This window comes from Orcinus orca, chromosome 6, assembly GCF_937001465.1.
Source record: "Orcinus orca chromosome 6, mOrcOrc1.1, whole genome shotgun sequence".
Lineage (NCBI taxonomy): Eukaryota > Metazoa > Chordata > Mammalia > Artiodactyla > Delphinidae > Orcinus > Orcinus orca.
The window spans coordinates 78,898,601-78,913,659 of record NC_064564.1 but is presented as its reverse complement, the minus strand read 5'-3'; the positions used below and the strand labels follow the sequence as shown (position 1 = coordinate 78,913,659).

Below are 15,059 nucleotides of genomic sequence, written 5' to 3'. Positions count from 1 at the left end.
TACAATCAAATATATTTGAGGATGGCTGTGTACCATGCGCCTGCTGTGATGATCCAGAATGAACACAAGCCTACAGCAGCCCCGAGAAGCTGTACAGTAAAGAAACCTGATTAACTTTACTTAAGCCAGGTTCTCCCTTCTGCCGGCCTATAAACCTTTCAGTAGGGACAGGAGAGGAGGTGGCAGCGTGAAAGTCCCACTTGAAAATAGAAAACACTGCTCCTCAGAAGAGTGGGGCATAATTATCTCCAGGCTTCTTCAAATTCCTCATCCATACTGACGTCAGTAGTCTAAAATGCCACCTGAACTTGTCCTTTCCATTCTTAGCTACTTTCTGAGGAAACCAGCTCCACGCACATGGGTGGTTAAGACCCGCTCTCCTCCTCCTCGCGGCCTCCTTTAGGGGCACTTGCCACTGCCTGGTGACACTGCACTGATCCTCCAGAGCCTGTGCCTGTGGCTCCATAACACACCCCTCGCACACTCACGGCTCTGGACTTCCGCTGTCCTCTCTGCCTTGAGTGTCCTTTCCCTTCACCGGCTGACTCACCAGTTTTTCACGAGTCCTTTAAGACTTAGCTTAGGGACTGCCTCTTTCGATGACTTTTCTTTGCCTCACAGCTCCCCCTCTTCTTCCACAAACACTGACCAAACGCCCTGAATATGCCCATCATAGCATGTCACGTGCAGGATGAGACATCTGCTGTGCGTCTTCCCCTCTCACTCCACTGCTAAAGTACATCTTGCTCATTGTTTCACTCCTCTAACACTCAATACATGACTAATGAACTAAACTGTAGTAGCCCTCTTAGTAACAATCAGGCAGGACCTTCTAGAAGAAATCTGACACTCCAGCTTTTCTCTGATCTCACCTTTCAGTCTGGCTGAACTAAAGACTTATCTGTGCATGTTTACCAGGGAGACATAATTTAATCCAGAGATGTGTCATCACATACTCTTACATACTCTGCCGTTTAAAAATTCTGCTCACGATGGGGGAAGGAGACAGGTGTGCTTTCTGACAGCCCCACTGTTTTGCACTTCTAGTGCTCACTGGCTTCTCTCTCGGTGCCTTCCTTAAACCCTTCCTCTCTTAACAAGGAAACAGGATAACAAAGTAATTAAGAGCCTGGGTTCTGCCTATCTGTGAAACAGAAACAGAACCAGGGACATAGAGAATAGACTGGTGGTTGCCAAGGGGGAGGGGGTGGGAGAGGGTTGGATTGGGAGTTTGGGATTAGCACATGCAAACTGGTGTATATACAGGATGGATAAACAAAAAGGCCCTACATGGGACTTTCCTGGTGGTGCAGTGGTTAAGAATACGCCTGCCAATACAGGGGACACAGGTTCGAGCCCTGGTCCAGGAAGACCCCACATGCCACAGAGCAACTAAGCCCGTGCGCCACAACTACAGAGACTGTGCTCTAGAGCCCGTGAGTCACTACTGAAGCCTGCGTGCCACAACTACTGAAGTCCATGCACCTAGAGCCCGTGCTCCACAACAATAGAAGCCACGGCAATGAGAAGCCTGTGCACTGCAACGAAGAGTAGCCCCCGCTCACTGCAACTAGAGAAAGCCCACACGCAACAATGAAGACCCAATGCAGCCAAAAATGAAAAATAAATAAATACATTTATTAAAAAAAAGTGGATGTATTTTAAAAAACCAAAAAGGCCCTACTGTATAGCACAGGGAACTATATTTAATATCCTGTGATAAACCGTAATGGAAAAGAATATGAAAAAGAATGTATATAAATGTATAACTGAGTCACTTTCCTGTACAGCAGTAATTAACACAACACTGTAATTCAACTATACGTCAATAAAAAATAAAATTTTAAAAAACTGTCATAAAAATAATCACATAAGGGGGACTTCCCTGGTGGTCCAGTGGTTAAGACTTTGCCTTCCAATGCAGGGGGTGAGGGTTCGATCCCTGGTCGGGGAGCTACGATCCCACATGCCGTGCGGCCAAAAAACCAAAACATAAAACAGAAGCAATACTGTAACAAATTCGATAAAGACTTTAAAAATGGTCGACATCAAAAAAAATCTTTAAAAAAAAAATCACATAAATCAGAAACAAATGAAACATAATAAAGCAGAAACAAATGAAACATAATAAAGCCCATACATTAAAAAAAAAAAGAGCATGGGTTCTGGTCACATCCCAGCTTCCCACTTACAGCTGTGTAATTCTGGGCAACTCACATAATGTCTCCTCAGACTCCTCATCTGTAAATGGGGATGGTAACAGTTCCCTACCTCAGAGCGTTGCTGTAATCCATAACCACGGTTAAGTGCCTTGGTAAATTGTTTGATGCTCTCTGGTTATTGTGAATTAAAATATGTCAATGGCTTCTGGCCATACGATTTATAATAGCTTGACAGTTAACCAAATGGTAAAACTATTCCATTTATTATTCCCATCTCTTTTTACCCCTTACCCTGCTTTGTTGTTTATGTTTTCTCCCACCAGAGTCTTAGTTCCAGGAGAGTAAAGGCTTTTTTTTGTTCACTGCTGAAAGCAATAGCACCCAGAAAATTACTGTACATATGAAGCCCTCAGTAAACACTAGCTGAAGAATGGTGCAAACTGTCACAAGGAAAAATACACCCAAACTTTCATTATAATAAAAAAGTAGAGATAAATCTTTCTCTAATGGCTTCCAGTCAAGTATTTTAAAATACCATATGCTATACTAAAAACATAAGTAATTTATTAAAATTTGAAGGCAAAAACATAATTTTAAAAGATTTAGACCTATGTTAGGCGTGATAGAGTATGGATGCTTTCTGGAAATTCACAATCAGATCCAAGAGTATCACTTTCAGAATGTTCTAGTAGACTGCGTTTACTTTTAGTTGTCTTTGATGAAACAGTCACTATTCTACTCTCTTTCTTAACAGAAATGTGTTTTTTCGAAGACTCACTTTTAATTGCTTTATTAACCAAAGAATTATTTTGCCCAATTTCTTTGTTTTTCTGCTTTACAGGTGAGTCGGAGGAGGAATGCAGGTCCTTCCCAGGTTGTTTCTTAGCAGAGTATTTTTTGGTATATTCACCTGCTTTGGTCATTTTCTCTGAAGAAGACCTGCTATTTCTAGATAACTCCTCTTCTTTTCTTTGACTTCCAGTTCCAGAAATGACATCTGCTGAAGGAGGACATGTTCTAGCAATGAAACCTTCAAAAGACTCCTGCCGCTGCTCTGTGACTGGGAACCCCAGGTTATCTTTGGAAGTTTCTAAGGCCTCCTGAGTAGAGACTGGGACCTGGAAGGAGTTAAGAGACAAAGGAATCCTAGTATCACCTGTAATTTTCTGAAACTGGAAGGAAAAACAAAAGACAAGACAAAAATTCAGTGATGAACAAAGCCAACCATTAAAAAGAAGAGTTCAAAACTTCAATGTTACTCTGCGATATTATTATTAAGACAGTCAATTGATTATTCAGAGGATTTCAGAGCCAGTTTCTTTCTAATTATATCTTGCCAAGTGATTCTCAACTTAACCTAGCTATAGCCAAGGCTATGTCTGCTATATTTTCAGACTTTGGTGATTGGGGTAGTTATTACCCATTTCCTTTCCCTCACTAAAAATAAACCCTACTCTGTAAGAAAATTAATTTCTTTTCTATCCTCCAGGCACATGTAAACAGTATATAGTTTGTGACCAGACTGTGTTCTCAAGCTTTCAGTTCCCAAGACCAGTCTGAGATTGGCTGAGGTGGGAGAAGGGGGCTCCAAGTGAGGCTGGAGGAAGAGGTGACAGGTTTCCCCTCCCATTCCCATGACCAGGGGAGTCACTATAATATGTTACCTATTAGCTATGTCTGGATTACTTATTTTAAAAATTATCTATATCAGTACATGTACCTTCATTAGTGTTCCTTCATTGTAAGCTGACTGCATACAAATAGAAACCTAGATAAAATATGAATAGAATAGACATTTATACAATTTAAAATTTGGAATATGTTCTCTAATGTTTTCTTTCTTCATTAAGAATAGTTTGCTTTAACTCATAAATTTTCTAAAGAACTTCCAGTTTTTTTATTTACAACAATACAGTATCATGAAATGGGCACATATTTACTAATCTCAGATTTGGAAAGGACTCCAGAGTCTTCTAGTTCCTAAGCATGTGAACTATTAGAGACTGATCATTATTGTTTTCTCCCTGACCTGGTTATTTCCTTTTTGCTAATCACTCTTAGAATCATTAAGTGCTGTTCTGTCCACTTACTTGGATATTTTGCATTTGTCCTGGGGCACCCTGTTTTGATTCTGATTTTTCTGCTTCAAGTGCCTTCTTTTCTTCTTTAGGTGGACTACTAACAGTAGAATTCATCTGGGGACGACCTAGTAAATGAAAATCTGACTGATCTATACCAGCCATTGTGGCCAGCTGCCCAAGCCTGGACCAGAGGAGGAAAGGAGAAAAGACAAAGGTTATTATAATCACATAAGAGCAGTTTAGATTTCCCCGGACCTACAATCATGAAATACTTCTAAAATCTTAAAAGTCAACATCCTACCCCTGACTACAAACCTCTCTCTCCCCCAAATTCTCAGCCCTTTCCAGATTCATCCTCTAGGACACATCCCATCTCCTTACCTATTACCGCTCCATTTTAAACACTGTCTCACTAGCAGCTTCAACATCTACTACGCACCTCGTCCACTGCCTGTCACACCTCCATTCCCACACCCCTTTACCACCTTTCCTCCAGTTGTGTTTGTTCCTTCCTTCCCAACACCAATTCATTCACTGACAAAACACCACTCCATCAACTATCAATCTCCACTTCCCTCTTTCAGCAAAATTGCTCCCAGTTGAGAACCACTAACTTATATCTTCTCTGCAGATTAATACTAATTTTTATGTCTAAGACAAAAATAACTTTAATTTAAACTTATCAAACAAGCAAATAAGTGAAAGATAGGAAAATTCTTATGCATTCCCAAATATTTTCAATGAAAATTGCCTTCAATTTAGTCTTTACAAAAAACTATACCTACTAATTACTCTGTCTACAGGTTACTCTTCTATAATGGGCTCCCCACTCTACCAAAGCAGGCTCCCCTATCTGCAGTTCTTAAAAAATTTAATTCCTCATTTTAAAAAGTCAACTATATTACCTATAATTACACAAAACATGCCCATGGAAGTGACGAAAACTGCTCCAGTTCCTCAGCAAACTACCATTATAGTCACAAAGAGAAGAATGCCATGAAGAGAAATGAACTAACCCGGCATCTTTAAGGAGATCCAAGAAAGCGTGGAACTTCTGAAAAGAATTCTCAATGCTGCCCAAAACACCTTCATCATCCAGGATCATGCTTGTCAATGAGTGGGCATGAAGGGCTTCAGACAAAGAGAAATTTATATTTCTTAACTGGGCGTTTTCATGTTCCAGCTATAAAAGAAAACTGAAAATGTCTGACATGATTTTTTCTCATTGTCATCAAAAGTAGCCTTGTCTAGTTTCAAGGAACAAAACTAAAACACTCAAAATGTAATTAATTTGTAACTAACCTAACTCTCCACCAGTAAAGACAGAGACCGCATCACATAATAACCAAAACCCAAAGGCACCCAACTAAGTTTCCTATATAACACTTAGGTGGTATATAAATAAACCAAAGTTATCATTTTATTAATGATCTTTCACAAAAGATCACATTTCTAACTGGTTAAAATCATACTGAAGACTCATTCCACATTAGAAAATTACCTGCTTTAAGTTTCCCTTAAATTAGAAAATGAAATATAGAATCTGATTTGGACAAAACATATTACAACTCTGCTGAATGTTAAGAATTAACTTTAGTGAGCAAAATATCTAATGCTTACGTTTAAAAGTCCTAAATCATACCCAACCCAATTTATTAAATGTAGGATCACCAATATTTTCTTTGGCTTCTTGAAAATATTCACCCTCGTGCACTCTTCCCCTTCCGCTCATCATCTATGCACTTAAAACCCCCTGTAAGCTCAACTCTAGTATTTCTCAGAAAGGCCATTATGTTCATGATGCCCCTTTTGCCTTATATAAGCAGGTGCTCAACATTTATTGAATGAGTGTCCGCCAATCCAATGGAGGCACTTTGGAAAATTCCTCCCTACGCTCAACCTCTGATAAAGTATATTTATATAGAACTTTTTAGATTATGCCCTGCTTTCATGCACATTACCTAATGTAATTCTTATAGTATATAGTTTTATCTTTCATTGCATTTTTACAAGTTTTCCAATATCTTAAATTTATTTAAATGATTCACTTTCCTAATTCATTGCCAGGAGAGTCTCATCATGTCTTTTATGTTACTGTATATACAGTATATGCACAAAAAGTGCTTTCTTGAATCAAAGAACCATGAACAGAAAATAAGCTAATGTCATATAAAAGCACACACACACACACACACACACACACACACACACAAAACCAAATTTTCACATTTTAAAAAATATGCTTTCTGGAATATAGATCATTAAATACCAGTAAATGCAAAAGTCCATATGATACAACCAATTTGCAACATATTACAGTTTTATATACATATTACAACATATTACATACAAACTATGTGTATATGGCTTAAAATCTAATCAAAATAAAACCAAAACACTCTCAAAAGTATAAGAAGAAACTTGTTTACCTCACTGACTCGTTTATCAGCCTTAAGTCTTATTACTCTTTCCTCCTTTAACTGCTTTAGGCACTCCTCCAGTTTTTCCTAAACAAACAGAGTAAATATTATGATAATTCGTAGTATAATATCCAAAAGCCTTTCCAGCTATAGGTCTCATCAGGATTTAGGGGCAGAGCCAGAAGTGAACTCAGATTTTAGTCTGCTACTGGTAATATCATACCATGCTAGTGAAATGAATTATCAAAATCTATCAGATTAGCATAGTAAAGATTTATTTAAATCCCACTCTTTCCAACATAAATTTGTGGCAGCCCACCATAAAAGACATATGCGTATAACATGGTAAGTCAGAAATAAAAAGTTAAGACCAAGAAAGAAAAATTCTATTTTTATTTGTGGGTCTCTTTATAGTAGGAAGTCCTATTAATGAACATGCTTAACATAACTGAATTGCATAATTGCAAATTCAAAAGCATTTTTTTAAAAAAGTAATCACTTTTAAAGCAATTTACAGTCAAGCACTGTTCCTGGAGTTCTCTGGGCATTAAATAATCTAATCATCAAAACCCTAAGGGGGGCTTCGCTGGTGGTACAGTGGTTAAGAATCCACCTGCCAGTGTAGGGGACAAGGGTTCGAGCCCTGGTCCGGGAAGATCCCACATGCCGCGGAGGAACTAAGCCTGTGTGCCATGACTACTGAGCCTACGCCCTAGAGCCCATGTGCCACAACTACTGAGCCCGTGTGCCTAGAGCCCGTGCTCCGCAACAAGAGAAGACACCGCAGTGAGAAGCCTGTGCACTGCAACAAAGAGTAGCTCCCGCTCACCGAAACTAGAGAAAGCCCGCGAGCAGCCACGAAGACCCAGCACAGCCAAAAATAAATAAATAAAATAAATTTATATTAAAAAAAATAATAAAACCCTACGAGGAAAGAATGATCACTAACTCCATGTTATTTTACAGATGAGGAAAACAGAGGCAGAGAAGTAGGGTAACAGCCAAGGTCACACCACTAAGTAGCAGAGCCACACTGGGAACTCAGGAAGCTGGGTGCCATTCCTGTTCACGGAGGTGGTAGTCTTCCCATCACCAAGGTCAATGAAATAAAATGAACACTGATAAACTCTCTTATGAGTTTTAAGAACTAAGACACTCAGGTCCTTGAAGTGGGGACACTGCTTGCAATAGGCAGAATTCTATAAGAGCCCCTAAGACTCCTACTTACTGAAGTACACAAACCTTCCAATCATCCAATCAAACCCTAAATCTAGGTACTGGGGTGAAGGGATTTTGCAGATGTAACTAAGGTTCAAAATCAGTTGATTTTTTAAGATAGATTATTCTAGGTGGATGTGACCTAATCAGGCACCCCATAAAAAGGACCTGAGGGCTTCCCTGGTAGCGCAGTTGTTGAGAGTCCGCCTGCCGATGCAGGGCACACGGGTTCATGCCCTGGTCCGGGAAGATCCCACATGCCGCGGAGCGGCTAGGTCCGTGAGCCATGGCCGCTGAGCCTGCGCGTCCGGAGCCTGTGCTCCGCAACGGGAGAGGCCACAACAGTGAGAGGCCCGCATACCGCAAAAAAAAAAAAAAGAAAAAAAAAGACCTGAACTCTTCCTAAATTGAAGTACAAAAGGGACAAGAGGGAGACTCTCCATTGCTGGCTCTAAAGAAGTCCAATGCTGCAGCAGGGAAGGCAAGCGAGAGGCCTCTAGGAGCTGAGACTGTCCCCCGACTGACAGCCAGCAAGGAAATGGGGACCTCTGTCCTGCAACTGCAGAATCTGAATTATGCCAACAAGCGGAAGAAGCTTGGAGGCATTCTTTCCCAGAGCCTCTGGATGCTAACACAGCCAGACTGACATCTTGATTTCAGCTCTGTGACCCACACAAACTATGGTGAACATCCATCGTTTGGGGCTCAATGTCTTAAATTTCACGTGCTTTAACACTCTCAGGAAGGAACCCACATGTTCCCGTGTGTATCTGAACAGGAAACCCAGTCACGCTGTGCCTGAACTTCTGACCTATGGAACTGTGAGCTAATAAAATAGGTACTGTTTGCAGTCAGTAGGAGTGTAGTAAAAGAATTAATATTCTACTCAACCTCCAGGTTTGTGAATAAAATAAATGATTGTCATTGTTTTAGGCCACTGTTTCGGGATGGTTTCTTATGCAGCGATACACAATCAGAATACCTATACTTATGAAAACAGTACAGTATATTTATACATTTTAACTGCTTTGAACAATCACTTAAAGAATGAGGAACTCTATTATATGCCATCATTGGGAGAGGAACTGGTATCACTTTCTGGAGAGTGGCTTTTGGTACCTAACAACAATCCTACATCAGCAGTATACCCTAAGGAAATCAAAGATGTGGGCAAAGATTTATGTACCAACATGATGTCATAAGATTGTTTATAACCAAACCCTAGAAGAAAGCTAAGAGCCTCCAAATTGGGATTGGTTTAAACAAAAACAGCTCACCGTATGAAGGAATGCGCTATGAAGCCACTAAGAAAAGAATGACAACAGGTCTCAACCAGAGTTAATGAATGGGCTTCAGGAGTTCTACATTCAAAATATATCTGTGCGTTTTTCCTGGGAGATGGTGCATAAGCTTAATCCAATTCTCTGATGTAGAAGAGTATTTAGTGATAAGACAAAGTATTTTTCATACTTTTTTAAGACAAAAGAGCAGATCAGGTGTGTGTACATGCAGAGGTGGCTTTCATTTCCCTCAATAAGTTGTTCATTGCTTTCAAAAATTTGCTCAATGAACATTTCTCTTTTTTTTTTTGCGGTACGCGGGCCTCTCACTGCTGTGGCCTCTCCCATTGTGGAGCACAGGCTCTGGAAGCGCAGGCTCAGCAGCCATGGCTCACGGGCCTAGCTGCTCCGCGGCATGTGGGATCTTCCCAGACCGGGGCACGAACCCGTGTCCCCTGCAACGGCAGGCGGACTCTCAACCACTGCACCACCAGGGAAGCCCCTGAACATATATTTTTATATTTAGAACATATTTTAAAAATTGACAGTCTAATAACTTCAAACTCTTTAATGTTTCATTACTAAAGCCAGCCAAGTTTTCAATGGCGAAAAAGGGAAAAAAATTGCAAAATTCCTCTGCTTTTAATATAATGGTTTAATAAATCTTCTAAAACTGATTTCAAAGAAATTCTAAACAAATAAGCAAACAAACAAAAAAACCTCACCACAGTCAGAGGAAAGTAGACTAAAAATTCCTGACTGGTTCTAAATAGCACATCAAAGTGCAATTACATGAAATAGTTTCTCCCTCTAGTGGAGGGAATTAGAACACAGTTAAATTTTTGTGAAAAAGTGTACCCTCCTCCTACAAAGTATTCATAATTCATGTCCCTTACATGGAAATATGGAACCAAAAAAGTTAGAAAGTAAAATTGCTTGATACTCTATTACTTAAGTAAGACTAATGATAAGGCTTTGGAATAATTTTCCTTCCTGTCATCTGCTCTCCTTCCTCCCTTCTGTACACTGGCTAGGGTGATTTTTCTGGGACAAAGCTCCCATCATATTGTATATTAAATTTTATGTTCAACTTTTTTCCATTTAACATTGAAATAAATCATTTCTCATATAATCAGGGGATTCACAACCTTGATTTTTTTTGTGGGCTACAAAATATTCCACTGAGTGGGTTTACTGGTTAACCATTTTACACATTTAAATTCTTTCCAACTTTTCAATATTATAAGACAAAATAACCGTTTTTATGCATGAAGACTTTTTCCATATTGAGAATGACGTTCTTGCAATAAATCCATAAAAATGAGTTTGAGATCAAAGCAAATGAACATTTTTAAGGCTCTGAGGTACCTATCTCCAAACTTCTTTCCAAAAGATTTCTAAGATTTTATACTGCCATCAGTGATGTATCACTTGGTATATAACTTCTACTATAACTGTTGGCTTACCTCCTCACTTAGAGTGCAAGTTATTTGAAGAAAGGAGTGTATTTTATTAAGTGTTTATCCCCAGCACCTGTGCCTAGCACAAAGTAGACGGTCAATAAATAATTGCTTAATAAGGAAAATCCCTGCCAATACAAGATGTATGTGTATGAAAGATAGACTGTATGTTTTTTTCTAACTGGATAGATGAAAACTTGTCATCTTCTTTAATGTACAATTTTTTTGCTTATAATTAGTAATTAAATTCTTTTAGATTATATTTAAAAAATTCAGATTCTCTGAGGCAAATGGGCCTGGCCCTACCCATTAGCTATATAACCTTGGACAAGTTCTGTAACTCTAGGTCTCAACTTCCTCATCTATAAAATGGAGATAAGCTCCCATATCACAGAGCTCTCGTGAGGATTACATGAATTAAAACACATATAAAATTAGAAGAGTGCTTGGTACATAGAATATGTTCAATTAATGCTGAATGAATGAACATGCGAACACAAACAGTAGTGAAGGGCTTAAAATGAAATGGTCTCATCCCACTCCCACATCCAGCACTCAAGAAGCGACCGATTCTTTAAACAGGTTTTTAACTGTAAAATACGATATGTGTACTGAGAAGCGCACAGAAAAAAACTGCCAATGTGACAAATAAAAAGAGAATCCTTACATAACCACTACTCAAATATGAAAGTATTGATACTTGTCAGCATCTCAAAAACCCCCCATATCCTTTTCTCATCACAAGCTCCTTCCCTCTTCCCAGTTAAACACCATCCTCATTTCGTGACAATCATTTCCCTTAACCTGCATGCATCCCTAACAAAATAGTTTAGTTTGTCAACATCTAACTTTATGTAGAGGATCATAGTATATGAAGTCTTTTCTATCTTATTTCTTTCACTCAACATTGGTTTACAAAATTCATCCACATTGCTGCCTGTAGCTCTAGTTCATTCAGTTTTATTGCTTGATAGTTTTCTCACTGTACGAATACACATAATTTATTTAATTTTTTTTTTTTTTTTTGCAGCATGCAGGCCTCTCACTGTTGTGGCCTCTCCTGTTGCGGAGCACAGGCTCCAGACGCGCAGGCTCAGCGGCCATGGCTCACGGGCCCAGCCGCTCCGCGGCATGTGGGATCTTCCCAGACCGGGGCACGAACCCGTGTCCCCTGCATCGGCAGGCGGACCCTCAACCACTGCGCCACCAGGGAAGCCCTTATTTAATTTTTGACTCTTAATGGACATTTGTATTTTTTTCAGTTTGTGCTAATGCAAATAATGCACACGAATCCTGCTGTACCAGTTATCCTGGTGCATTTATACAGGGCGGGGGTGAGGGCTGCTGGGTCACGGGGTATTTATACACCTTCAGGTGATGGAGAGTGCTAAATGCTTTCCAAAGTAGTTGTGTTGATTTATACTCCAGTATAAGCAGGGTAGAAGATTCCCATAGTACTCCAGGTTTACAATACCTGATACTACCACACTTTATTTATGTATTTGTCAATCTGATTGGCATGTAGTTTCACTGGTTTTGACTCACTTTTCTCTTATTACTTAATGAAGTCGTATGCTTTTCCGTGTTTACTGGCTGTTTGGATTTCCTTTTTTTATGAGGTTTAAGTCAACTATTGTTATTTTTAAATTTTTAAATTATTATTTATTTATTTTTAGTTGTGTTGGGTCTTCATTGCTGCCTGCAGGCTTTCTCTAGTTGCGGCGAGCAGGGGCTACTCTTTCTTGCGGTGTGTGGGCTTCTCATTGCGGTGGCTTCTCTTGTTGTGGAGCACACGCTCTAGGCGCGCGGGCTTCAGTAGGTGTGGCTCGCAGGCTCCGTAGTTGTGGCGCACGGGCTTCGTTGCTCTGCGGCATGTGGGATCTTCCCGGACCAGGGCTCAAACCCATGTCCCCTGCATTGGCAGGTGGATTCTTAACTACTGCGCCACCAGGGAAGCCCAACTATCGTTATTTTGAATTCTTCTCCATTTCCAAGTAATACTCTTACATAACTATTTTCTCACTAAATTTGAGGCATTATCTGTTAAGTTTCTAATTTACTAAGTAAGGGTTTAGTTCCTTTACACTCTTTCCTATGTCCACACTGCTCAGTAAAGTTATGTCATCATTAGTTATTCCACTGTTCATGATCTCTTTGACTTGTAGTGATATACTTAAAAACCTACATTGTTGATCAACTATAAACTCTCTCAACGTCATGCTTTGTAAAATGAGGACATTCATACCATCTTCCCTTTTTTCTACCTCCTGTCTATCTTCCAAACCTAGCTTTTACATTCTCAAAGTTGAAATTTATATTCTGTTCTATGTGCAGTTAAGTCTTCCGTTATTTGAGAGTCAGTACAGAGTAATGTTTAAGAGAACAGGCAGAGTGCCTAAACTCAAAGCCTCAATTCAGCCCTAAATTAGGTACAGTCTGGGCAAGTTCCTTCCCTGTCTTAGCTTCCTTTTCTGAAAAGTGGGAATGATATTAGCACCAACCTCATAAGGCTATTCAGAGGATTAAATGAGTTAATATATGCAAAAACACTTAGAGCATAATATATACTAAGTACATACTAGTACACAATACATTTCAGTACATACCAAGTTAATACTAATACATACTAAGTATAGTTTAGGTTAGTTATTTGTTATTACATGCAAGTTGACAATAAAAGCTGCAAACCAAGATAGTATTTCCATTATTACAATTAAATTAATATTGCCCACTGCAGATGTACTGTGTCTCTGTGTATAGACTATACCTCCTTCTATACTGTTTCAGTGTCACTGCCCTTGTGTAGGGTGACCACATACCCCAAGCTGCCTTGGGCTGTTCCAGTTTATACCTGTTGTCCTGATGTTACAGCATTAGAGCCCCTCCTTACACTATTGAAGTGTTCTGGTTTGGACCACAAATTAGATAGGTGGTCATTACCCCTGTGTGTCACTGAAAAGGGGGACATCTATAGTGTCAAGTCTAAGTGGATTCCTCTCTTGCTCACCAATGGTAGGTTAAAAATCAACCATAGTTTAGTTTGCTTCATGTTTATGTCAGTATAGCCTTTCCTCCTCTGGAGTTCAAGTTCCTTCTCCCCTTCCTCTCCCTCCTCCCTTCCAACAGTGCCTAATACCTAGTAAGTACAATATGTCTCAAGGTGTTTCTAAGCTCTTAATCACACAATCTCAATAGAAGCCTCTCAAATCTAAACTAGCTGCTCTCTGCACTGAATCCCCTATTACCTTCCTTCTTGGTTTATTCCCTCATTTTGCTGGATTATTTCTATAAATAGCTTAAGGTGTAGCACAGGAGGTAAATTTTTCAAATTACGTACAAAATATCTTATTCAGCCTCCACTTATGACTGATAGTTTGGCTAGATACAAAACCTTAGGGTGAAAATTATGTGCCTGAAAAACTTTGGAGGTATCTTTGGTGCTGATGACAACTATGATAAAGTCAGATTTTAACTTATTTTTTTAGGTGACCAGTATTTTTCTCTCTGGAATGGATGTATCCTCTCAGTAGTTTATTCTATTTTATTTTTTCAGTATTTTAAAATTTCACAATGAAGGGTGTCTAGGTATGAGTCTATTTTTGTTCATCTTGCAGCTATTTTCAATCTGAGGCCTGATGTCTACTTTCAGCTGTGGGGAATTTTCTTGCCCTTTGACAGCTTCCCTCCATTTTTTTTGTGGGTCTAAAGTTTCTAAGAGTAACATGTTGGATCTCCTAGATGCAGCCTCTCTAACATATTTCTATCACATTTTCCATTATGTCTTACTTTTTTATATACTGAGAAATTTTTTAAATTCCTACTGAATTTATTTCAGCAACCATATTTTCATTTCCAAGAGACCTCTTTTGCTTTCTGACCATTCTCTTTTTAATTAACCCCCTAGTCTTATTTTATAGTTGCTAGCTCTTTTTAAACCTCTCTCAGAATACTAATTAGGGGCTTTTCTTAAATTATTTTGTTCCCTAAATTGTCCCTGGTCCTACTAGGATATGCTTTCACTCTTTTTCCCCCTCTCTCATGTTGTAAGCTTTACTCAACTATCAGGCAAATGATATTTATTTTCTATTTAAGAATGAGCGCAGAAAGCTCCCTGAAGTCAACGACTGATTGGCTTCTTATGCAGGAAGAACCTGGGAGTAACTGTAATAGCATCCCCCCGAAACACTCCTTTCTAGGGTGTAAAAACTCACACTAGCTGCCTTAGTTCTCCCCAGTTTCACTGTTTTCAAAATGAAATCATCTCATTTCAGGAGCGTGAGGGCGGGGCTGGGAGTCCACTCCTCCAAACACAACCCTTCAATGAGCTCCCCTATTTGAGTCACGCTTTTAACTAACTCCACCCTCTCTCCTACACGCGCATCTGAGCACGGAGCTGCTTCTGCAGGTGGGGTCAGATTCCTCCTCAGTTGAAGGTGGT

General features: G+C 39.4%; 1 protein-coding gene across 13 annotated transcripts in view; it reads right to left on the bottom strand.

Moving 5' to 3' along the window:
- Positions 1-15,059, bottom strand: part of CEP78 (centrosomal protein 78) — a 49,885-nt gene that overhangs the window by 15,246 nt on the left and 19,580 nt on the right. For 6 of the 13 annotated variants that reach the window (XM_049710825.1, XM_049710826.1, XM_049710828.1 and 3 more), the window contains 4 exons: positions 6,673-6,750; positions 5,260-5,426; positions 4,253-4,424; positions 1,618-3,334 (listed from right to left, as the gene is read on the bottom strand). In XM_049710825.1, coding sequence (XP_049566782.1) covers positions 2,771-3,334; positions 4,253-4,424; positions 5,260-5,426; positions 6,673-6,750 — 981 coding nt within the window. In that variant the 3' untranslated portion in view covers positions 1,618-2,770. Of the gene's footprint in view, positions 1-1,617; positions 3,335-3,882; positions 3,931-4,252; positions 4,425-5,259; positions 5,427-6,672; positions 6,751-15,059 lie in introns of those variants that run through there. The other 7 variants (XM_049710833.1, XM_049710829.1, XM_049710827.1 and 4 more) reach the window with 7 other exon arrangements.